Genomic DNA, 26172 nt, shown 5'->3' with positions numbered 1-26172 from the left:
AATTTGCTATTAATCCCATCCAAGTAAACTTTATAATTTAAACCAGCATAGTTTTCATATCTAGAAATGCCATTTCATTTTTTGTTACATCTTCCATTTCTTTTCTCATTTTGTTCATGTGTCCTTTTGCATCCTTGAGCATTTATGCATATTTATCATAGCTGTTATAATGTTTTTGTCTACTGATTGCATCATCTCTGTCATTTCTGGGCCTATTTCTACAACTGATCTTTGTTCCATTTTTTTCCCCTCCTTTGTCTACTAAGTGTTGACAGGATGGTAGGTGTTTTGTGTTTTACTTTACTGGATGCTATATTTTTGTTATATTCCTTTAAAGGGTATCTGATTTTTTTCTGGCAAGCAGTTATTTATTTATATGTGAACTTTCTTATTTCTAAGCGCATTCGAGGCAGGCCTAAATGGCCTTTACTGTAGAGACAATCTAGCTCACTTCTCAGTTGTGGATCTTCTGGAATCACTTATATACTCCATTACTCAATGAATTCTCTCTGCTCTGGCTGGAGAACACCCGAATTCTCCTCAGCTCTGTGTGAGCTCAAAAAATTGTTTATGCTAGAGATCTCTGATACGTTTTCCTCAGAGGGTGCTCTTGCCTGGCCTTATGAGGTTTCATTCTATGCACATGCAGTGTGGTATCAAAGGTCTTATGTGCAAATTTCTGGAATTCTTTCTCTGCAAAGATTCCTTCTCTTGTATACTGTGTCCTTCACGTTTTAATGGCCTTAGTCTCCCCAAATTTCAACCTTTTATCAACCAATGATATCTGCCTTCTGTTGGAATTTTCCTTCCCTGCATCACTATCCAGAAATTGCCTTGTGACAGAAGAATCACCCTGTTCCTTTATGTACTTTCGAAGTTCCCAGTCATGCACTGCCTGTTGTCCAGGATCCAAAAATACAAGGAGTAGAAAGCTGTACGTAGTGTGTTACCATTTTATTAAGAAAGTGAGCATACACTTATGTGTGTGTGTGAATTTATATTACAAAATTCAGTGAAAATATATTACTTTAAAAAAAGTTACCTGGACTTTGATTCTGGCCATAAAAGAGAAATAGGAACTAGAATTATCTTCTTAGTACAAATCACTAGAAAACTGGAAAAACTAGTTTTTCACTATTATGTGTAGAATAGTCAACATTCCTTTTTATGGCTGCATAGTAAGTACTCCATTTAGTGTATGTATCAGAGTTTATTAAACCAATTCCTGATGGACGAACACCAGGGTGATTTTCAATTTTTTGCTATTGTAAATAGAACTGAAATGAACAGCTTTTTAAAAATGTCTTTCACTATTTTACCAATTATCTTTGAAATATATTTTTATTATTTTTTTCAAGTTTATTTATTTTGAGAGAGAGAGAAAGACAGCATGTAAGCAAGGGAGAGGCAGAGAGAGAGAGAGAGAAAGAGAGAGAGGGAGAGGGAGAGAGAGAATCCCAAGCAGGCTCCATGCTGTCAGCACAGAGCCTAACAGGGGGTCCTGATCTCATGAACCATGAGGTCATGACCCGAGCAGAAATCAACAGTTGGATGCTTAAGGAGTCACCCAGACGCCCCTGAAATATTTTTAGAAATGGAATTGCTGGATCAAAGGGTAAGTGTATATATAATTTTGCTAGATATTGACAAATTTCTCTTTGCAGGTATTTTATAATTGTTTTTAATCCACCTGAAATGAATGAATGCCCATTTTCTTATAGAGTGTGTTATCAACCTTGTGGATTTTTGCCAACATATTAGGTGAAAGGTGATATGCTAGTGTAATTTTAATTTGCATTTCTCATTATAAATTATTTCTCACTGCACATCTTTTTACATGGGTAAAAGACATCTGTGCTTTCATCTTTATGAATTGCCTATGGCCTCCTTTAGCTTATTTTTCTCTTCTTTGGTTTTGGTCTCTTACTTCTCTATTTTTAGAAACTCATTTTATGAGCTGTGAATCAGTTGTAGATATTTTTCCCAGTTCACTATTTGTCTGTCCAGTTCGCTTATATCTTTTGCCATGTAAAGATTTTTATTTCTATATTATCAAGTTTATCTATTTTTTCCTTTCCTGCTTTTGGATTTTGAGTCACGGTCCTGAAAGTGTTCCTTGCTCCTAGGTTGAAAAGAATGTACCCATATATTTGCTGAGTACTCATATAGTCTCTTTTTTGTTTTTTAATTTAATTTTAGACAGAGAGAGCTCTCGATGGGGGGAGAGGATCAGAGCGAGAGAGAGAGGTAATCTTAAGCAGGCTCCCGATGCAGGGCTCAATCCCGCAGCCCTGGGATCATGACCTGAGCAGAAATCAAGAGTCAGATGCTCACCAGGCTCTGTCACCCAGGAGCCTCAATATAGTTTCACTTTTTATAATTAAATCTCATGTAATTAAATCTTTGGAATTTTTCTTGGTGTGTGGTGTGGGGAATGAATCCAATTTTATCTTTTCCATATGGCTTTGCAGTTATTCCAACATGAGTCTTTAAAGTCCTTCTTTTGCAATCATCTAAAAGGCTGTTTTTATCTTATACTAAATTTTCACATGTAATTGGATCCATTTCAGATTTTCTATTCTGTCTCATTGATATTTATCCATGAACCAGCACTGTTAATTTCAGAGGACCTACATCTTTAACAATTGTAGTGTCATTAAAAAAAAAAAATAGCTGTGACAAAGTCACAGATACTGGTTCTGTGGAGTGACCTCAGCTATAGCTTCTGGCCTTTGAAGGTTTTTGGTTTCCGTGTTTTCAAAACTGGGCCCCAGGCTTCCTTTGATGCCTTGAGCCCTAACATGTTTGCAAAAAAAAAAAAAAAAAACCCTTAGTTTTGGTGGTCAGAGTTGGTTTCTGTTGCTTGCTCTTACTGTGGCTGTGGCCTTCTGTATATATATTTCATGACATGTTTATCTAAGTTAAAGGGATGCCTTTAATAGTAAGAATTTTAGTCAAAGTGGACAGGGGAAGAAGAAGGCAAGACTTTGACAATCTGGAGAGAAGTATGTGGATGGAATAGAGGCAGCATGGGACAATTTTTAAATAGAGGAAGCTTTGGTTTTCCTTTAACAAAACATGAGGAGAACAATTTCTCTGGATTAAAATTGCTTTAGCTTACTAGGACATAAAGAGAAATTAAAATGTTAGCAAGTATACTTTTACAAAAAACATATAAAAGATTCCACCAAATATCATTCCCACTTAAGGAGACTTGAGATGCAACAAGATCACTGCTCCTTCCCTAGTCCAGGCTTGGAATATTATTGAAGCGTTTTGCATTTAGCTGTAGGCCCAGACTTCTACATCGGCAAGAGTTTTCTTTCTGAAATATAGATTGGACCATATTACTCCTCTGCTCAAAATCCTTGAATGTCTCTTTTTCCTGGAGGATGAAGCTAAATTTATCCTTCATCAAGATGCTTCAAAGTCTGGCCTCAGCCTTAGTTTCCAAACTTGTTTTTTAGCAATTACCACACCAAACATGGAGTATCGTAGTAGTAATAAGAGTAGCTTTAAGGTAATAATAAGGGTAGCAGTGAAGAGGTGGTAGTGGTGGTGATAGTATAACTGTAAACACAAACAGGACCCACCCCCTGTTAACTCCAGTCTCAGATTATTCCCTAGGACTTCACTTTCCTTGGCTTCTGATCAAAGAGCTTGAAACACAACTACTATACACAACTTCCAGAATAATAAGAATGCACTTTTGACATGATATCTTTTTTAAAAATAGTTTATTGTCAAGTTGGTTTCCATATAACACCAAGTGCTCATCCCCACAAGTGCCCTCCCCCATGCCCATCACCCCCTTCCCCTCTCCCCCAACCCTATCCGCCCTCACTTTGTTCTCGGCATTCAAGAGTCTCTCATGATTTGCCTCCCTCACTCTCCCCAACTATTTTTCCCCTTCTTCTCCCCCACGGTCCTCCGTTAAGTTCCTCCTAATCCACCTATATGTGCAAACATATGATATCTGTCCTTCTTTGCCTGACTTATTTCACTAAGCATGACACCCTCAAGTTCCATCCACGTTGCTACAAGTAGCCAGATTTCATTCTTTCTCATTGCCATGTAGTATTCCATAGTATAAATATACCACATCTTCTTGATTCATTCATCAGTTGATGGTCACTTAGGCTCTTTCCATATTTTGGCTATTGTTGAGAGTGCTGCTGTGAACACTGGGGTACATGTGCTCCTATGCCTCAGCACTCCTGTGTCCCTTGGGTAAATTCCTAGCAGTGCTATTGCTGGGTCATAGGGAGGGGAGTTCTATTGTTAATTTTTTGAGGAACCTCCACACTGTTTTCCAGAGGGGCTGCACCAGTTTACATTCCCACCAACAGTGTCGGAGGGTGCTGGTTTCTCCACATCCTCGCCAGCATCTAGAGTCTCCTGATTTGTTCATTTTAGCCACTCTGACTGGCGTGAGGTGGTATCTCAGTATGGTTTTGATTTGTGTTTCCCTGATGATGAGGGATGCTAGGCATCGTTTCATGTGTCTGTTGGCCATCTGGATGTCCTCTTGGGGGAAGTGTCTGTTCATGACATGATATCTTAATTCCAAATTTGGTAAATAGACGTTTTCAACTTTTCATCGCCCTTCTTTGAAACTTTATCATGCTGTGAAATGAAATGGTTGCATGTCTTCACACCAGAACAAAAAAAGCAGGCTGTTTGATATTTTCTGAAGCAATGATCTTATCCTTTCATTATGATAAGGAGCAGTAGATAATAGCATAAGTTCTGGAATGAAACCCTGGTTTTGCTACTAACTCCTTGTCTGATATTAGGTAACCTTTTACTTCTGGACTCATCTAATGGGAGACTTGAGATATGCATATAAAGCTACTAGTGTGGTGATGGAAACTTAATTTTTCAACTGGAAATGGCCCTAATGTACATTTGACCATGTTATTATGAGTAAAGGAACTTAAGCATCGGTTACAGTGGTGGTAAATTATTAGTGTAAGAATATGAACCATTTGTCTTACAGAGTTTCCTACAGTTTAGATTCTACAAGTTGTGTCTCCAGAATATTTTGTCCCCTTTTGGTCCTCTATATTTCTGGGAATTAGTTGTGGAATCTCAGCCTCGGATGTTAGAGCTTTGATGAGATGAGATTCATGCCACTATTTTTGGTCTGACTACCTCATAATTGGTGGTGTGTTTTCCCATCAGGAAGCACATATCTGGTTCTCTCTCTCTCTTTTAGTGATGTTAGTGACTATTGATGATCCATACTGGATCCAAATTCATCATAAGTTTCAAACTGGTGATGTTCTAACATACGTCAGACTTGTTATGTGTATTAGCTAAAGTATTTCTATAAAGAGAAAGTTCCCCATCTACTGTTTTCTTACTCAGTGGTATTTTCATTCTTTATACATTTCAGTTCAGTGTAAGAACTGGTATTTCAATGAAGACACAGTACATTAGAGCTTCAAAATATTTTTTCTTTTTTTAAACAATTTTTTTAATGTTTATTTTTGAGACAGAGAGACAAAGCGCGAGCAGGGAAGGGTTGGAGAGAGAGGGAGATACAGAATCTGAAACAGGCTCCAGGCTCTGAGCTAGCTGTCAGCACAGAGCCTGACGCGGGGCTTGAACCCACAAACCGCGAGATCATGACCTGAGCTGAAGTCGGACGCTTAACTGACTGAGCCACACAGGTGCCCCCAAAAGATTTTCAATTTGATCTAATTCGACACTTTATTTTATGGGTGAGAAAAGAGTCCTAAAGAGGTTAAATTAGCCTTTTAATTTCTAAAAGTTCCTTAGTAGTTATCAGAGTCAACAGGAAAGAAGATAATTTGATGTGGGTTTATTTGCAGAGAGACGAATTACAAAGGTATGGAAGAGAAGGGAAACTTTGAATGACTGTGCAGGAAAGTGGGGCTAGTGGTTTCACCATTTCTAGGTACCAGAGAACAAGGTGAGGGACAGTTAAGAGACCCTGTAGGTAAGTGGATCCTATAGTATCCACCCCAGGAATAATGACTTCCTGTCGAGGAACATAGCCAGCCTGAGATGACTCATAAAATCCCAATCCCCTTCTTCCCTCAGATCTCCTGCTTGGACTCACCATTGACCAGTCCAATTGGTAAAAACAAAGCAAGGAAGCCCATTGATTTAATTCATACAAATTAGCCTCCTGAAGCAGAGCCTATGGGGATATGAACGCAGAGTAGATCTCGGGGGGGGGGGGGAGAACTCAGGAACAGCAAAGTCAGGATTTGGTTCATAATCTTCCTTACCATTTTACCATGCATTCAAATCTTTGCTTACATATACAGATCTTCTACCTGTAGAAATAATTCATGGTCCAGGATGACGTTACTTCCTCTGGAATGAATTTTGTTTGCCGAATGCCTAGAACTACCTTAATCCAATTTTAGGGTTTGAGACTTTTCTGTGGGTTTCTCTAGTATCTGGAGACAGGGTGTTGTCCATGTAAAGGTCACTTTACTTTTAACTCATCCCTACTTCTTGACTATATCGTCCTTGCTTTTGTCCTTTGAGGTGTGGCCATAACTGTAGCTCAGCCTTTCAGCTGCCTAATTCACACTCACAAACATGGCCAGGCCAAAAGCAGCCCTAACTGTGAAGACACCATCCGGATCTCTGGCCTCTCTTCCAAAATCTGGTCAGAGAGTTCCTCATTACCTCATTAGAGCTTTAATGGCTTTATTTTAAATTTCAAGTTTTGTTCAGTATTCTAAGACTTATTCAGTGAGAAGGAACTGTCTAATCTGTCATCATCAGAAGCAGAAATCTCTCTCTTGTATTTCTCTAGCTCTTTATTTAGAAAATTCTTTGCTCTACCTGTTGTGTTCTCAAATATATCCTAAGACCCATTTTTAAGTAGAAGTAGAATAGACTCTGAGAACATGATTCTCAGTTTTGATGCCATGCCTTTCAAAGGTATAAACATGTTAATGAATCTTTTTAAAAAATATTTATTGATCTTTGGGAGACCGCAAGTGGGGAAGGGACAGAGAGATGGGGACAGGGGATCCAAAGCAGAGTCTGCTAACAGGCTGACAGCAGCTAGCCTGATGTGGGGCTTGAACTCACAAACTATGAGATCATGACCTGAGCCAAAGTCAGACGCTCAATCGACTGAGCCACTCAGTGCCCCTGTCATAGAATCTTTATGATACTATAATTCTAGTATTCACTAACCGTGAGTCAATCCCTGTCAAAAGCCTGTTATTTGTGGTAGGACCTAAGTAATGTTACCTTTCTTTTTTGTTGGGTTCCTTTTTCTTCTTCTTCTTTTTAAAATGTTTATTTATTTATTTTGAGAGAGGGAGGGGAAAAAATGCACGTGCTTGATCCAGCATGAGTGGGAGAGGGGCAGAGAGAGAGAATCTCAAGCAGAATCTACCCTCAGTGCAGAGCTCAACGGGGCTTGATCTCAGGACAGTGACATCATGACCTGAGCTGAAATAGAGTTGAGTGCTTAAATGAGTCACAGAGTCGCCTCACCTTGGGTTTCTTCTTTCATTGATTTAGAATGCTAAGAGCTATGAGCTTTAGTGAGTTAGTTAATATCCTCAATTCTTCAAATTTATTAAGGTAATATAACCAGAAAGTATTGCATCTGATTTATATTATTTTAGAGTCCTCTGAAATACTTTCATCGCACTAATATTTAATATTATGTTCGTGGCTTCTAACAATATTAAATATAGATTTGAAGAACGCATATAATTTTTTACAAATCCATATTCAATTGTATATGCTCTATATCAGTTCTATGTAATAAAGTCTATAGAGTTCAATAGCAGCACAAGACTTGTCTTTTCATATGAATATATGTACTCTTTATGTGTTTCCTTTTTATTTTGGCATCCAAATACACAGGGTTAAATTTAGCAATCAATTAAATTATTTATTCATCCCAGGTGCTTGATACTTCTCATTGGCTTCCTTACTGATTTCTGATACTTTTCTGATTTTTGATTTTCTGATACTTAAATTACTGATTCTCTGATATTTAAATACTTTTTAGAATTAAGAGTATATTGTATTCGCATTTATCTTACCTGAGGATATAGAGAAAGGTAAACTTGTCATCTAAAACAAAAGCTATCTAGCTAGGAGACCCTTGTCCATTTTAGGCTTAAATTCACTATTTTGCCTCTTCAGGAGCAAACCTGAAAACACAAGACAGACAGTTTTTTCCCCTGTTCACCATCACCATATTAGTTGTCCTTAAAAGTGCTCCTTCTTTAGAGACCAATTGCAAAAGCGCAAATTGCAACTCCTCGGTAATCCAATTAGAAAAAGGCTTTCATTCTTCCAGGACACTCTGAGCCAGGCTTGGCAAGCTGGAATAGACTGAGACTCAGTGCTTCACCTCTCTTCTCTGCCTCCACACAGGCCCCAGATCTCAGGTGTAAGTTGAACCATCTGAATTTAGGCATATTTGATTGTTTATCAGCTATAAAAATGTAAATTCGTATGGTTCAGTCTAATACACGGTATGTAAGTTAAATTAGTTAAATTATGTCATTTAGGGGGTGAGACAGCCTCAGTACAAACTAGAAGCAGTCTTTTATCATTGCACTGAGGTTTGGGTGCCAGTAATCCCTAACATCTTTAAAGTTATTAAATTAATTCAAAGCAAAACAAAACAAAGCAAAACAAAAATAAAAATTGTGTGTATGAAAAATGGCTCTGAAAAGATCTCGAAGGGAGGCAAAGACTAAGCGATCTTAAAAGGTATGGGCTTTAGAAAATAGTTTTATATATAATCTTAGACCTTGTTTGTGTAACAGAATGCAATTTGAAAATCTAGGTATTTTAGTTTTCCAGACATGCTCCTAATGAATTTGTAGTATGTATTGTTTCAGGCTAGGATGGGGTGGAGGATTATCTACTCCTACAGAAGTTTGTTGGCTTGACAAGTTTTTGGAAATAAAGAAGGTATGTGCCTTTTAGTAGCCTGCCAATATTTCGCTTCGATAAATCCATACTTTTCTAATGAGATCAAGTCCTAAGGCAGACGTGGATCATATAGATCCCAGCTGACATAATTTCCTTACTACACATTTACTTCTATCATTTCACAAACCTTTAGAAAAAGCTAACGTCATTTGCTTGGTTAAGAATACATTTGTGTAGCTGCGAGGTGTTTTTCCTCATTACTATTTCCTTCCCTCTTTGAACTCTACTACTCAACTGTTTCATCCTTCCTTTTCTTCTACGCGTGAATTTGCAGTAATAATTTGCATTATTCTACCTTATTCAGAAAACCCACTAATCTCGGTTCCCATCTCCGACATGGGAAGTCCAAAGTTGTTACTTGACTGCAACTTCACCAGTTTTCCAAACAAATAGAGCATTTTGGAGAAGTTCTCTGAAAACTTATTTGCTCTCCAAATAAGTAGATCTCTTCCTTTTCATCGCTCTTAAGCAATCCAGGTATCCTTCCCCCTCCCCTGCCGTGGTGCAATTAAAAAAAAAAAAAGAATGTCACTTAATTTCCTCCTTTCATTGGATGGCGCTCCGCGGAGTGGGGTACAAACCCCTTATTCCATCTCCGGAAAGTCTATGGCGCGAGCGGGTGAGGGGGGGGCGGAACTTTAAAACCCTAAATGAGAATGAGAAGTCGTTCAGCAGTTGGAACTAATCAATTTCTCCTTACTGCTAACGTAGCTACTGGGATTTTTTTAAATGAAAAGTAGAGGGAGATCTGATAAACTACGCCGGCCACTTCCGGAGCGCCACAGGCAGGAATCCTCGCCCACTTTAGGCCCCGGCTGCGGGGCGCTAGTCGAAATCCTCCGGCCTTGCGCAACCCTGCAGCCCCAGCGCTGCGGCGCCGCCCGCGGTACCAGACCGCGCGCAGAGCGAGCCCGGCAGGCGCCGGAGGGGGGCGCCGTGGCCGCGGGGACCGCCGCAAGTGCGTCGCCGACTAGCTCCGGGGCCCCGAGTGTTCGCAGGACAGGCTTTCTTTGCGCCACGCTGCCGTCGCGCGCGCTCCGGGCTTGGGCTCACTCCGGGTCTCCTTAGGCGGGAGTCCGGTGGGTAACGGCGGAGAAGCCCGGCCCGGCGCAGCGCCCCGGGGCCCAGCCGAAGTCCGCGAGCGGTCGGTTTCGTCCCGGCTAGAGCTTCCCAGCAGCGCCCTCCCCCGGGGCGGGCCCTGATCTCCGGTGCCGCGACGAGTGGGCGGCAGAAGCCGGTGGCCCACACGGCGAGCGGCTGCGAGGAGCGGCGAGACTCCCGCGGGGAGGCTGGCGCTCGGACGCAGCGGCCCCGGCGCGCTCGGACGAGAAACGAGGCCAAGGGAGGAGGAGGAAATAGAGCAGATGAAGGAGAGCTGCCGCCGAGGGAGGCGGGTCCTTTCGGCTGCGGCTGCTGCTGCTGTTCCGGGACGCAGCCCGGGGAGCCCGCCCGCCCGTGAGGTGCTGGCCAGGTAGCTCCCCACCCAGCGGGCACCCTCCTCGTTCCCTCCCAGCGCCCGGCACGGAAGAGGCCGGGGCCGCGCGCCCGGTGGCCAGGGCGCACCGCACCCCGAGCGCGGCGCCCTTGAGCTGCACCGCGGCGCAGGTTTGCGAGCCGACTTGTCTGCCCGCCAAGAGAAGGAAGCGCTGTCCCTTCCCGCTCAACCTGGCGTCCCCACCCCTTGTACTCTACACCCTGCCTCGGACGAGCGGCGCGGCCACGGAGGCGCCGAGGAGGGGCGAGCCGCCGCCGGGCAGCGGCGTCCCTTCGGGGGAAAGGGCGCCGGAGAGGAGGCGGCGGCGCGGCGCGGAGGGCGCGACTCGCGATGGCAGCTGCTTAGCCCGGCGCGCACGGAGCAGCCCCGAGCTGTGGCTGGCCAGACGGGGCGGCTGGGCTGGGGACGCGGCCGCCGCCGCAGCCCGGCCGGGAGAGATGAGCGCGGAGGCGGGCGAGGGCATCACTTTCTCCGTGCCACCCTTCGCGGAGGGCGGCAGCTGCCGGAGGGGAGCAGCGGCGGCGGCGGCGGCGGCGGAGGGGGAGGAGAGCCAGCTACCACCGCCGCCGCCGGGCAGCTTCTGGAACGTGGAGAGTGCTGCCGCCCAGGGCACCGGCTGTACCGCTGTCACCTCCGGGAGCAGCGCCACCCGGTGCCGGGGCAACTCTGGTGGCGGAGGCGGCCGACGGACCACGGTGGCATATGTGATCAACGAAGCTAGCCAGGGGCAGCTGGTGATGGCCGAGAGCGAAGCCCTGCAGAGCCTGCGGGAGGCGTGCGAGACGGTGGGCGCCACGCTGGAGACCGTGCAATTTGGTAAACTGGATTTTGGGGAAACCGCGGTGCTGGACCGTTTCTACAATGCAGGTGCGTGTGCAACTCCTTCCTCATTCTCCACGGTCAGGGGCCACGTTTTCCCTGGCCTCAGCAGGGGTTGGTCGGGGGTGGGGGTGGGGGGGGGGCGGCGGGAATGTTTTACTAGGTTCCAAGGGTGCTTCCTACTTACTTCTTGCCCCACCTTAAGAGCAGCGAGCGGCGCTGCATGACTGCTCCTGGCGCTCGCCGCTCCTGGGAGAGAGCGGGTGTTGGTGCAAGATCCTGTGTGTATTTGTGCCAGGCTCACCCACTGGCCCGCGCTGGAGCTCTGGGTCCGTGCGGTCCTAATAAAGAACTTTTCAGTTCTTCAACAGGCCGAGATATTGCCCCAATCAGGCCTTCTGCATTTGGTGTTCTGGGTTCTCTTCTGTTAAGTTTTGGCCCATATTTTACTTCTATATATACCTGTGACTGTTTTCGATGACGCTTTCATTTTTTCTATGTAGTTTGGGAAGTACAGAAACCACGCAGCCCGCTGCTCAGAGTAGATCCATACGAATTTGCATGTCGCGATCTTCCCGAGTGATTTTACTTTAACAAGCTTGAGTGTCCCAGTCTTATATCAATTTGAACTTCCAAGTCATTACTTCCAAAAGCCGTAACCTTGCAGCTTGCATTTAAACTTATGTGGTATCTTTGTTAGGATTTGGGGTCTGTTTTTTTGTTTTTGTTTTTGTTTTTTTTTTTTTTTACTACCCCATATATACCATGATGGTCTGGAAAGTATAATTTAACATTGTTTAAAATGCTATATGCTATTTTCACAACTAAGATTAGCTTGGCTGTTAAAGTGATTGCTAGCATAAGCTATAAAAAAAATCCATAAAAATCTCTTCAACCTAACACAGATTTCAGAAAGTGTCATTGCACTTCTAGTGACTGATGCAATTAGCTATCTGTTGGCTAATGTTAGGAATAATAACATGCTATTGAAATTAACCTTCAGTACCCTGTACAGCCAAATATGAGAATATATACATATTTATTTTTGTAAGTGTGGGCGGAAAATTTGATTTAATGGTGGTTTCAAACAATAAAGTTCGTGCATTTGTGATCACATAAAAGGTTTTATATTCCAATTTTGCTTTCAATTCTGATTCTCTTTAGTCTCTTCAAAACACCTGAAGTAGGCTTATGTCAGCTTTGGAATTCAGCCAAAGCTGAATATTTTAAGAACAAGAAGAACTTCATGTTAAGGAAGCCAGACTAAATAAACTAGGGCTTTCTGGTGGTGGTATTTTTTTTTACAGTCTTGGTCTTCATAACTGAACATAGTATAATATATTATAGCCTAGTTCTTCGTGTGACTTGCTATAAAAATTGCATAGACGTAACTTTTTCTAAAAATTACAGCACTCTTATTTTTGGCTTAAAATTTGGAAGAAGCTTCAAAGAACTGAAAGATACATGAGGAAAACACCCGAGCAAAAACTGAGCCTATTTTTATTGCACTGATAGATTCAGTATTTTTTTATAGGATTCTGTAAAAAAAAAAATCCTAAACTCCAAGCTAATTTGAAAGAAAGTTTCCTAACAAGGCTCAGTTACTGTTTATTCTCCAAATACTGTCTGCCTGTGGGAAAAGGAGAGGAAGATTACAAGGGAACAGACATTTGAACTGTATCTTGTTGAATTCTCCAAATAAGCCTAAGAAGGAAGTACTTATTTTTCTTCTTAGAGGAGAAAACCGAGGGCTCCATAACTGGCCGGGACTCATAGATGGTAACTGGTCAATGCAGGATTCCACTTCATGTGGCTGACCCTAAAAAAGGTCATCTTTGCCTTTGACTGCCTCTATTTAGCTGGGCTGATTTATTCCCAGAGTCAAAGGCAGCCCCGTATCTTGGAATCATGTTAAGGGTGAGCTGACAGGGACCTCACAAGCCGTACAGGGGCAGTGTGGAATAGTGAGGAGGGCACCCTGCGGGAAGACTTGTGTTTCCAAGCCAGCTCTATCCCATCTACTGCTTCACTGGGACCTGGGCAGGCCCCAATTTCACCCCTTCCTGTGTGCGTGACACCAACTCTGAGCCCTCTCATTTAGCACTGAAGATGTGACAGAATGATGATGCTATCAATTTCGTCCAAACTCTGTTTTTCTCAGCTGAGGGCTGCCGAGAGTTTGATGGTGGTCGAACCTGTCTTCCGACTTCTGAGAGAGCACTCACTCCTCCTCCACCAGGGACTCGTTTTTCTGTAAAGGGCCAGATGGCAAATATTTTAGACTTTGCAGGAGGTCTTCTCTCATAGCTACTCAACTCTGCGGTTGTTACGACAGCAGCTAGCTTAGTACCTAAACAAGTGATTGTGGCTGTGTTCCAGTAAAACTTTATTAGTGGGCCTTGAGATTTCAATTGCATATACTTCATAAAATAGTATTCTTTCAATTATTTTGTAAAAAAAAAAAAAAAAAGCCATTCTCAGATTGCAAGCTGTATCTAAACAGGCCTGGCAAGATTTTTGGCCCCGTGCCATGCTGTCTTTTGTTCTACCTACATTTACTACCTTCACTTAGAAGCTGAATCACCAAGATTTACTCAGCAGAACAGTGTCCCTCAAGTTTGATCTGAGTTTTCATCCTGGCTCGGCTCTGAAGTGTGTAATTCTGAACAGAACGCTTAGTCTCCTCCAAAAAGATCTGATGAGGGGGGGAATCGAACTAAATTTCTTTTTTTTTTCTTACTTATTTTTAAAAATGTTTACTTATTTTTGAGGAAGACAGCAGGGGGAGGAGAGGGCTGGAGAGAGAGGGTCAGAGGATCCTAAGCAGGCTCTGTGCAAACAGCAGAGAGCCCAGTGCTGGGCTCAAGTTCATGAACAATTAAATCATGACCTGAGTCGCAGTTGGTCACTGACTGAGCTACCCAGGAGCCCTGAACTACATTTCTAAGATTCCCTCATTTAATCCTGTGAGTTTGCAAAGGTAAGATAGCATGGAAGGCTGGGATAGAGCATCAGAACAAGACTGACCAGATCTGGATTCTGGCCTTTGGTTCTTCTCTGATTTGGAGTAAGTCATGTAAAATCTCAGAAAAGTGGGGCACCTGGGTGGCTCAGTTGGTTAAGCATCCAACTTTGGCTCAAGTCATGATCTCGTGGTTCACGGCTTTAGCCTCTGCATTTAGCCCTTTGCTGACAGCTCAGAGCCCAGAGCCCGCTTTAGTTTCCCTCTCTCTCTCTCTATCTCCCTCCCCTGCTCACACATTCTCTCTCTCTCAAAATTAAATGAATAGGGGCACCTGGGTGGCTCAGTCTGTTAAACATCTGACTTTGGCTCAGGTCATGATCTTATGATCTGTGTTGGACTCTGTGCTGACAGCTCAGAGCTTGGGACCTACTTCAGGATCTGGGTCTCCGTCTCTCTCTGCCCCTTCCCCGCTAGCGCTTGCTCTCTCTTGGTCAGTCTCTCTCTCTCAAGAAGTAAATAAACATGAACAATAAATAAATGTTACAAATGTTTTTTTTAATTTCAGAAAAGAATGGAAGCTTAGAATAATTGGTCTGTCAAATTCTGTACTTTAAAATTACATTAATATAAAATGAATTACATTATAAGTTATACACAAATACATAAATTTATATACATAAATTACATTAATACAAAATGAATTATTTCATTTCAGTCTCTAGAGGTGACAGCTGAACTTGTATATATCATGTTCTCAGCCCCTCAGGGAATTCAGGGTGAGTGGAAAGGACACATATCAAGTCTAGCTGTGGCAGGGCCTCTGTCAAGATCCTTACAGAATGCCTTGGGTCGGGGCGCCTGGGTGGCTTAGTCGGTTGGGCGTCCGACTTTCCCTTAGGTCATGATCTCGCGGTTCGTGGGTTCGAGCCCCGCGTCGGGCTCTGTGCTGACTGCCAGCTCGGAGCCTGGAGCCTCTTTCGGTCTGTGACTCCCTCTCTCTCTGACCCTCCCCTGCTCACGCTGTCTCTCTCTCCTAGAAATAAATAAAACATAAAAAAAATTTAAAAAAAAAAAAAAGCCTAGGAAGAATAACAGAACAATTTAAAAAAAAAAAAAAAAAAAAAAAAGAATGCCTTGGGTCCCAGGAAACATTCTAGAATCAGACTGGGGGTAGGGCAGGTTCAGAGGTGACAGCTGAACTGAGATGGAAGGGTGAGCAAGAACTACTCGGAATAGCTCAGTTTACTGGAATGGACAAGAACTTAAAGCTGGGTTACGTTTTTACCAGCTTCTCCCTATCTATGTGTCCTGGGGTCTTTTGAAAGAATAGACAGCTGTTGAAGCTTTTCTCTATTTGATTATTGTTTAACCGTAATCTAGTTTGTTCTTTGACTACACTTGTCATTTTCTCTTTCATTCTCGTTCTGAGAGGAAACTAATGTTCTATCGAAGCTTTTGTGAAAATTCATCATGTTTACGTGTATGAGACTGTCCCTTGGAGATGGCAACTGGCAAGCTAAGAACACCCCTTCCCAGCCCCCTGCATTGTAGTCAATTTCTATACAATTTCTATACAAATGAAGACGTGTCAGTGATACATTAGTGATACAGAGCTACTCCATTCAGGTAGATGGGTCCAACTGGCAGCATCTCAAAAAAAATTATTTTTAATGAACATCAGTTCTGTGAAGTATAGCTAGAATAGGCTTCATTCACCCCCCTCCCCCCGCCTTTTTGCTTAGAAGGAAACTGAACCATAAAGAGATCATATTCATTTATTCAGGTGAAATGGCATAAAGTTGCTGCTTGGAACCAGGAGCATACTTTTGTTTAGAAATAGTCTTATAGGTGTTGGTTAGGTTTTGGGACTAGCCTGTGAGAAGCCTTGTGAACTCAGTGCACTTGAAATATGAAACCCACTCATTATTTATTTATTTTTTATTAAAAAGTTTTTAAAATATTTATTTTTGAGACACAGAGAGACAGAGCTTGAGCAGGGGAGGGGCAGAGAGAGAGAGGGAGACACAGAATCCAAAGCAGTCTCCAGGCTCTGAGCTGTCAAGCCTGACATGGGGCTCGAACCCATGAACTGTGAGATCATGACCTGAGCTGAAGTTGGATGCTTAACTAACTGAGCCACTCAGGAGTCCCAAAACCCACTCACCACTTTAAACATTCTGGAAAATTATGTTCCTAAGGTTGAAAATTGGGACTTTGAACACATCTTTGCTTATGTTAGACTAAGTCACTTCTTAAACATTTTTAATGTTTGTTTTTGAGGGAAAGAGACAGAGAGAGTACTAGCTGTGGGGGAGCTGCAGAGGCAGGAGCGGGGCGGGGGGGAGAGGAAAGGGGAGAGAGGGTAAGGAGGGAGACACAGAACCTGAAGCAGGCTCCGGGCTCTGAGCTGTCAGCACAGAGACGGACATGGGGCTTGAACCCACGAACCATGAGATCATGACCTGAGGGAAAGTCTGATGCTTAACCTACTGAGCCACCCAGGCACCCCAAGACACAGTCACTTCTGCTTTCATCTAGTCTCTGGTAGCATCTGGCCAGATGTAGGAACATTTCTTTGGATTGGTGAGGATGAGAGGAGGCAATATGGTGATGTAGAAGACAAAGGAATGCTTAGAAGACTGCACGGAGAGGAGGGAGGCTGGGCAGGGGACTTGACCCTTGATGACTTGACCAGGAAGAAGTGATGCCAGCAGGGATCCATCAACACTTTCACCTCTTTCAACCTTCTCGCCTCATGACCTTGTAATTATGACCCTCGACTTCCTGTTGATGTAAGATCCAGGGGCATTACTCTACTCAAGGCCACTTCACTCCCTCTCAGTGGGCTTGGGAGGAGATGGGGTGCTGGCTTCCCTTTTCGCGTCAGCCATTCCATCCCCTGGGGTCCTCTCCAGGCTTACTGCAGATGGCAGTCTCTTCCTCAGCCCTTCACCCTGTAGTAACCATGGGTAACAGGAAGGAAACACATGCTGGTTGAAATGCTAAGATTTAGTTTTTATATTTTCATCTGTATTATGTTCCTGATTTGCTCAAGTCAGGATGAAAGTCACCCTTTTAGGTTATGTCATTGGAGAGGCATCTGAACTTTCTGGGCTTTGGTTCCACTTGGTCCCAGCAAGACGTCCAGTCTTATTTGATAAAAAGCAAAACAAACACAACCTTTGTCTCCTTTCTATCCCAGACTGAGAAGTTCTTGAAAGTTGTCCAGCCCACTTGTGCGTTTTCTACTTTTAAATCCAGTGAGGCTTTAGTATATGTAGTCTCATATACTTTGAGAGAGAGGGTGAAATCTGTATTTCCTTCTTACATATAATTCTTATGTTTTATTATTTATTTTTGAGAGACACATGGGGGGGCAGAGACAGGGAGACAGAGGATCTGAAGCTAGCTCTGTGGTCTCCATGCATTTCTTAAATAGTGGTTCCCATGAACCAGTTAAAAAAAATTGAAAAACTGACATGTCTGTCAACCTTCAATTTATCCAAGTAAGGATACTCAACAGTAAAAGAGAGAACTCAGCAGCCAGTCACCTACTGCCATGGTTTTTTAAAAAGAAAAGACATTTTTATATTCAATTAGGGAAGGCATAACCTTAGAATGAAGAATAGTTCTTTGAAGATGATAAATGTATGAGAAAACTCAATAGTATTCCCCCCCACCATTTGTCCAAGGATGAGTATAAACTTTATCTTACCAATCAACAGAGCAATGTTTTGGGAACCTCTGATCTAAGCCACCTTTCAGTCCCTTTAGTCACTGCTTCTTTGTGCCAGAAACAAGCCTTAGTGAAATTATCAGTAGAGCAAACAGAGACGAGCTCACAAGGAAAAACTCCGATTAGGGAGGTGTTTTTAAAAAATCCCTTTGGTGTTCCATACATGGTTCTCTGGGCTTTTACCTTTTTTTTTTTTTTTAATGTTTTATTTATTTATAGTAGAGAGAGAGAGACAGCGTGAGCAGGGGAGGGTCAGAAAGAGAGGGAGTCACAGACTGAAACAGGCTCCAGGCTCTGAGCTGGCAGTCAGCACAGAGCCCGACGCGGGGCCTGAACCCACGAACCGTGAGATCATGACCTAAGTGAAAGTCGGACGCTTAACCGGCTAAGCCACCCAGGCGCCCCTCTGGGCTTTTACCTTTTTGCTGGCATATTACTGGGACAGTCACTGCCTTCCCACTGCGAACGCAGAGCCCTGGGCTTCCTCTTGTTTTGTTTGGCTTTGTTTTATTTTGGGATGACTGGTCTGTCGAAGCAAAATTATAATTTTCCAAAAAGAGCTTTACTAGAAAACTGGAAAAAAATAAAACTAAAAAGAAAATTCCGAAGCACAAAATTAATGTTTTCAGAGCACCCACTTCTTACCCCAAGGTGTCAACTGTGGATTGTCACGATTGCCCCCACTTTTCAGGTTCTTGGGATCCTGATTTCTTTCCTCAACATGGTCACCTGTCTGCTTGAGGCATTCATCAGTTGGTAGTTTGAGTGCGTTCTCTAGGTGAAGCCTGATTGTAAGTGTACAGCGTAGCCTTGTCTCACCAGTGGCGCCCACTCCCGCCAGCCTTCTGGGAGTTTTCTGCTGCAGGTCAGTTCCCCTCTGGCGGCTACAGGGACCGTCCCCTACTTCCTGTTTCAGAGGCCTGGTTAGAGGCCCATTCAGTTCCCATTTCTGGCTTGCAGGATAAAATTGGTGTGCGGCTTCTTTGTGGAACAACGGGGGATTGACAAGCACAAAGCCCAATGAGTGTGCAAATCTCCACCAACAGGTACCACCTGTTTCTGCTTTCCAACTTGTTGCCCGGAGTGGTCTCTTCAGACACCTCTCCACCCTGCGTGGGGCGAGATGAAAGTTGAGAGTGTGGTGTATGCAGGGGCGGAGGAGTGATGTTGCAGGAACCCAGAGCTCTGTGGATGGCAGGGGGAAACCCGGAACCCACAGCCTTGGGAAGGGTGCGTCTGGAAAACAGCCTTGTCGTCCCATAATTTAGATATAGGTAAGTGGGGAGACGGGCTACATTTAAGAAAGATACCATTATTATCAGGGAGCAAAATTAGCACATTTTATTAGTGGTATATAAGAGCAAAAAAGGAAAGCAAAGCAAAATTATAAAACTTTAAAAAAAATCCACTGGCAATGCTAATACATTGGTCTCCCAGTTGTTTTCTCTCTGGCTGGCGATATTGGTTAAAGAAACTGATCAAAATATGTGCCAGATTATTGGAGGAGGAGAAAGGGTATGAGATGAGGCTGATTCTTAAGGCCTTAGCGAATGAGTCCAAAAAATTTTTAAAGCAAGTATCTGCATCTTATGTAAGTTTTATTTTATAGTGCTTTTTTTTCCTTAAAAGAAAATATAAAAATGAAGAGATACATAATGCAGGCTACATCATGGCAATTTTCTCAGGGGAGACAGAAGGGAGGAGAGAAAATTTAAATGTTAACAGCGTCTCCTACTAAAAATCATAGAAGAGCCGATCTGTGTCACTTAAATGCCACAGGTTGTACGAGGTGACAGAAAACATTCCATTACAAGCAAACATTTTCTGTTATAGTAGGTCATTAGCAATGAGGAAAGCAGTTGCCTTTAGTACATGATTCATACAGGAAGGAAGTTATATTCCTTTGTACAGCAAGTCTCTTAAAATGGTTGTGGCCAATTATATCAGTATTCTCCAACACTTTTAGTGGCTTCTAAGAACTCCTAGGAGAGCTACTTGAGTGAACATCCATGAACTGCAGGCCAGGTGTTCATTGACTCCAGACCATGTCAAGCCAAGTCTTTGCCTAAGCCAAAGAATTCTTTCTCCTTTAAAAATCTTGGTTAACCCTATTTCTGCATTTGTTTTTTAACATTTATTCATCTTTGAGAGAGAAAGAAACAGAGCATGAGCAGGGTAGGTGCAGAGAAAGAGAGAGAGTGGGAGACACAGACTCTGAAATAGGCTCCAGGCTCCGAGCTGTCAGCACAGAGCCCGATGCAGGGCTCGAACTCACAAACCATGAGATCATGACCTGAGCCAAAGTCAGATGCTTAACCGACTGAGCCACCCAGGCACCCCTGTTTCTTATTAAAAAAGTCATCCAAAGAGAGTCACTAAACCTAGACTATTACATGTCAAACACATCTTCGTGTAACAATTTTTCTAATACAGCAAGGCTTTGGTTTGAGAGCATAATTCATCCCGGAAGCATGCTTGTAATCCAGAGCACTTGTATAACAAAGTGAATTTCAAGAACCGTGGGCTCAGTTGTGATCATGTGACATTTAGCATCATGTACTACTTGTATTGTGAGACATCCCTTGTTTATCAAGTTAAAATTTATTAGAAAGGTCTGCTCGTCTTGTGAAACACTCACAGAACAAATTACTCAGAATCCAAGGTTTTATGTATGTCTGTTGTGATAAATATCAGCTCACAGCCAAGGCAGCCAGGATGAGGAGTGTGGTTCCTGCTGCATAGGGGGCCATGCTTTCACCTTCAGCTAGGTATTTTTCAATCTATAGTTGGGTTATGTTGGGTGCAGGTGATTTTATTTAGCTAGATCAGAATGATAATATAAATATATGTTGTCCTGTGCAATGTCATCCTCTTTTATCTTATTAGCTCTATAAAATAAATAGATGTGGCCAAGTAATTATATTTTATAGTTGAGGAAGCGCTTCCTTGGAGGGGGTATGTGATTTGGATATAGCTGAGTAGGAGTTGAAGTCAGGTCTTTCGACTTCCAGATTGAGGTGGGTTTCCCACTATGTCACGCTTTCCCCTGCAGTGATAAGCATTTCCAAACACATTTGCTATTTAAGAGGATCAGTGCTAACCTCTTGGTCCATGGTGGTAGGATTATTATGAGGAAGAGTGATGGTCATGAGACTTGACTCCTGGTCTCCTCTTGCTAACAAATTTCAGTGACTTCTAGTTAATTATCTTATAAAATACGCCATCAGAAATCTGCCTTTGACATTTCTCTCTGAGTATCAAAGAGGGAGATTATAGCCTGGGCTGAGTCCTGGTTGCCAGTTGATTGGACTGGGGTATAAATTGGGCTGTCTCCAGGCAAATTGTAGGCTATTTTGTGGACATGGTTCATCAGAAGGACTGCCAAGGGGTAGACCAAAATAGGCCTTTCTCTCGAGGGCACTGGAAAGCTGCATTCACAACATAGCCTGGGGGTAGTTTCTTTCCTTGGTTCCGTAAGAAATTCTGCCTTCTGAGTTTGAGTCACTTTTCTCTAATGTTAGAGCATGTATTCTCAGTAATTCAATTCCATAAACATTCACCAGTTGCCTTTGATATCCCTCTTACTGTGATGCACTGAAGGAGGGTCGCGAAAGAGAAGCAGGCGTAACTATGCAGAAAAATGGAAGCTTATCACCTGTATCTGTTTCTGTGGGAAAAACTGATGCTAAAGAAGTCAGGAGGAGTTATGTGTACTCCCATTCTTTCCACCAAACTAGTTCTTTTTTTTCCTTTTAATGCTTATTTGTTGAGAGAGGGGAGGGGGGAGAGAGAGAGAGAGAGAGAGAATGAGTGGGGTGGGGCAAAGAGAGAGAGAGAATCCCAAGCAGGCTCCTCCCTCTCAGTGAGGGGCCTGACATGGGGCTGGATCCCTTCAACCATGAGATCATGACCTGAGAAAAAAATCACGAGTTGGATATTTAAGAGACTGAGCCACCCACGCACCTTCAACTAATTAAAAAAATATATTTTTAAAAATTAAGTTACAAAACTTTTCAGTCATAGAGAAAGTACATAAAACAGTTTACACTCATTCATTCACTACCTAAATACAATAGCTGTTAAACATTTTGACATTTGTTTCACTTCTCTTTCACTCCTTTTTAAAGAAACATGTCATTTTGGACAAAACTAAAAGCCTTTTTCTGCCACATAGATTTCCCTTCCTGGGAAAAATGCTTCCTTCATCAGAAGTATTAAATTACGATTTTCAAAAATCTGAAATCATGGCTTTCTGCAAACATAAATCTGTGTTAAATATTTGATTAACTTAGTATTTAATGAGAAAACCAGTAAGATATTAAAGCCAGTTAAAGGAGACTTTGAAGAATGGATATTATATGCACGCGCATGCCGAGTCAGGAATGCTGAAATAATTTGCTCATAGATGCAAAATTGACTAATGCCCTGTAAGGCAAATCTGTAAGTATAAATGTTGGGAGTTATTTTTCTACAGAATGGAAATCAATTGTATCTCTACCAAACAGTAATCACTTACATTGCTGTTGGACAAGAATTATTTGCATTGCTATCAGTTTTGCACAATTGAATGTTTATCCCCAAAGCATTATAAAATGGACTCATGCCTAGCAGGACAATCAAAGGTGCACATCTTTTAAAAATCAAATAGTTCCGGGGCACCTGGGTGGCTTAGTCAGTTAAGTGTCCGACTTCGACTCAGGTCATGATCTCACGTCTAGTGAGTTCGAGCCCCCACGTTGGGCTTAGTGCTCGACAGCTCAGAGCCTGGAGCCTGCTTCTGCTTCGGATTATGTGTCCACGCCCGCACCTCACCACCCCCGCCCCCCGTTCATGCTCTCTCTGTCTCTCAAAAATAAATAAACATTAAAAACTAGAATAAAGTTAGATAGTTCCCAGAGGGTGTGCTGTACAAAGTCAGCCCTCCACTGACAGCATACCCAGTATTCTCTTTTACCCATTTCCAAGTTGTTGACAACTTTTTTCACAGAAGGTTGGTCATTCTCAGCAGGCTTAATGCTTGTGGTTTTCTCAAGGGCCTGTTCTTTTCTTTGCTCAGCTGCTCTGCTATCTGATGCTCTGATTGCCTGGAGAAGGTTCCAGCACCCCCTTTTCAGCTAGGGCTCCTAATCATAGTTGTTTCAGGTCTGGAAACATATAAAAATTGGATATTAGGGTGTCAGTCACCTAGATTTTGGATATAATAAGAGGTACATACCATGTGGTCAGAACCAATTCAGAAATACACTGGTGTGATGCCTGCAGTGACTGCAAACCCAGCTTCCTGCTTCTTTTAGGAAATCATCATCCTTCCTAATGGGGACTTCAGTAATGTAGACTGCTCCAAATAGGTTTAGTTTTTGGAGGAAAAAAAAAAATCCTTGTAATAGTTTAGAGGGCTGGAAAATTGCTATAAAATTCCACAGGCCAAATAGTTTACTTTGGTCTTGTAATTTAAGGCAAGTCATACCCAAATGAACATCATCCATTATCATGTATTGGGTGCTGTCAATCACTACATGCTTAATCATTTTCATTCTTTATAAAGTTATATGAGGCAAAAAGTATCAGGGGATCAATTTTATATATGGGAAAACTGAGACCCAGTGAGGATTATCACCTTGCCCAGTGTCACATGACTACTCAGGGGCAGAACCCAGTTTTGAACCTAAGACTGATTCTGGAGTCTATTCATTTATAATTCTGCTCTATGCTCTCTCAGAAATGAACTATTTGAAAACATTTAAATTACTGTTAATCCCATGATTCTAGTCTCATCAGCAGTCATTTGTTGACTACATAAAATCTGCAAGATTTCATTCTAAGTCTATACAAAATTAGGCTAATAGTGCAAATTCTGCCTTTTAAGATCTTACACTAAATTCAACAATTTAATAAGTAATATTTGGGAACCTATCAGATGCAGTGGTGCTCTACCTAGTAAGTAAGTAAAAACCCAAGGGACTGTTTTTGAGGACTTCATAATGTGGGTGACATCATTGAAGAGTGAACATGAGAATGATGTTTATTACTGCTATGACAGGTGTGAGAATGCATTGGAAATGAAAATCTTACACACCTGTTAACTGTGAATTAGTCTCCCTACTTTATTTTTATATGAAATCGGCATCATACTGAAAGTTACTTAGGTTAATTCCCAGATTTTATTAAACACCTTTAAGATCTTTTGCAAATATCAATAAAATCTCATTAAATTGAATTCCAAGGGAGTACTTAGAATTCTTTAGTGAAGAAAAAAATGTTTTATACTGACTTTTATGGAAGTAGACTTTTGCCTGAGACTTGGAGCCTTTTTTCTTATATGTTGTTTTTCTAGTAGTGGAATTTGATCTATATGTAAATTCTCTTATATTAGCTTTTTCATTTTGTGAAAAAGATATAGGCTATTTTAGATCATTGAAATATACCAAAACCATAATTTCAACTTAATATTCTTTAGCCCTATAGTTTATAATAAAATTGTGTTACTTATTGTTGATGCCTAGAGTATATGGTCCTTGGTTGACAGAAAATAGTCAACCTTAATGCCACCTTACTGAATGGATGGGCCAGAATGAGAATAATAAACAAAATTTCATTTAGGTAATAAAGGTAGACATGTAATGGGTACACTGTTGGTGAAGAACTGTATCTATATTGTATACATAAAAAATGGCTAAAGTTGAAATCTAGGCTACCTTTGAAGGTTCTAAACAATATTTGTGAATTATACTTTACATAATGCTTGTAATTATTTTTGAGTTGCATTTATGCAGTTGATATATGTTAGTCCCACAAAGACAACAGTCCCTAGATTTTTAGGGATTGGTTTTGGGAACCTAGCTTTGATTGACTGAATGAAAATTCAGATACTTGTAGGTCTGGGCAGTAGGATTTTAGTTTTCAAAACTAAGCCCTGGATGGTTTCCCAGTTATACTGGCCCAGTGTTTACTGTTTATATGCCATCAGAGGAAGAAGTAGTTTGCAGACAATCTAAAGGGGTAGGGAGTCTAGCTTTAAAACTTAATGTATGTATGTGTATGTGTGTATTATTAGTTGCAAAGCATGGTTGGGATACAAGTTGCTTGGCTTGATCTAGTGAAATTAGAGAACAATGTTGTAGCTTGCACGTGAGTTATGACAAGAATAGTTGGCTTGACGTTTCTTGCCAAGCAACTTAGTGCTGCCAATATTTTATGTGCTTGAAGTACACTTGGCAGTTGGTAAATCTGAAGTAAAATTGGAAAGGAAATGCTAGTTTAGACTTTTAATAAAAACTTAGACTCTTCCTTTATGAAATCAGTAGTATAGAAAATTCATTTAATCACTAACTATGACACAAGAGTGGGTTACCCGAGCACTGATACTGCTGAGGTTGTTGGAATGTCGATGAGCAAATCTGCATTGTTCCCAAAGTCTGAAATTAAGGGTTGTCAGCATTGTGAAATCTTTGCAATTGTTTATGCCTTTGACTTAATATTTAACTTCCGGGAATATTTTGTTAGTGTTTACTAGTCCGTGCAACATCTATTCAAATGAGTGGCAGAGTTGTAAGTATTACTTTTGATTCATTTGTGTCCCACTAAGGTATAAGTGACAAAAACTCATACTATCATAAATAGAGTATGTTTACAAAGTTCGCTTTTTAAGATTCTTTTGAAGAAATGAGTTGTATGCAAAGATACCATAATTAAGGAGATAAATTGCAGGAGGATTTAGAAGCTGCTATCATTCGGGGTGCCTGAGTGGCTCCGTTGGGTAAGCGTCTGACTTCAGCTCAGGTCATGATCTCACAGTTTGTGGGTTTGAGCCGCATATCGGGATCTGTGCTGACAGCTCAGAGCCTGGAGCCTGCCTCAGATTCTGTATCTCCCTCTTTCTCTGCCTCTCCCCCACTTGCACTCTGTCTGTCTCCCTCAAAAATAAACAAACATTAAAAAAAAAAAAAGCTGCTGACATTTCATTGGGGTTCATTAATGACAGTGTTAGGGAATGTCTTGCCTAGATTTATGGGAAGTTTAAAAATTCAGGGGCGCCTGAGTGGCTCAGTCGGTTAAGCATCCGACTTCGGCTCAGGTCATGATCTCAGGTTGTGGGTTCGAGCCCTACGTCAGGCTCTGCTGACAGCTAGCTCAGAGCATGCAGCCTGCTTCGGATTCTGTGTCTGCCTCTCTCTCTGCCCCTCCTCTGCTCACGCTGTC

The 26172-nt window shown here is 42.1% G+C and overlaps 1 protein-coding gene across 1 annotated transcript in view; it reads left to right on the top strand.

The window, feature by feature from the left end:
* Nucleotides 1-9687: 9687 nt before the first annotated feature.
* The window catches only part of LOC120239371 (mitogen-activated protein kinase kinase kinase 5-like), a gene marked incomplete at its 3' end in the record, with an annotated part of 94421 nt that continues 77936 nt past the window's right edge, over nt 9688-26172 (top strand). Inside the window, exons 1-3 of the mRNA XM_039243579.1 lie at nt 9688-10016; nt 10123-10352; nt 10394-11320. Of these exons, the coding sequence (XP_039099510.1) occupies nt 9688-10016; nt 10123-10352; nt 10394-11320 (1486 nt within the window). The remainder of the gene's footprint in view (nt 10017-10122; nt 10353-10393; nt 11321-26172) is intronic.

The sequence above is a fragment of the Hyaena hyaena genome, unplaced genomic scaffold (genome assembly GCF_003009895.1).
Source record: "Hyaena hyaena isolate Hyena2069 unplaced genomic scaffold, ASM300989v1 scaffold_229, whole genome shotgun sequence".
Taxonomy (NCBI): Eukaryota; Metazoa; Chordata; class Mammalia; order Carnivora; family Hyaenidae; genus Hyaena; species Hyaena hyaena.
Note: the sequence above shows the minus strand (reverse complement) of the source record. Positions and strands in the feature narration are given on the sequence as shown.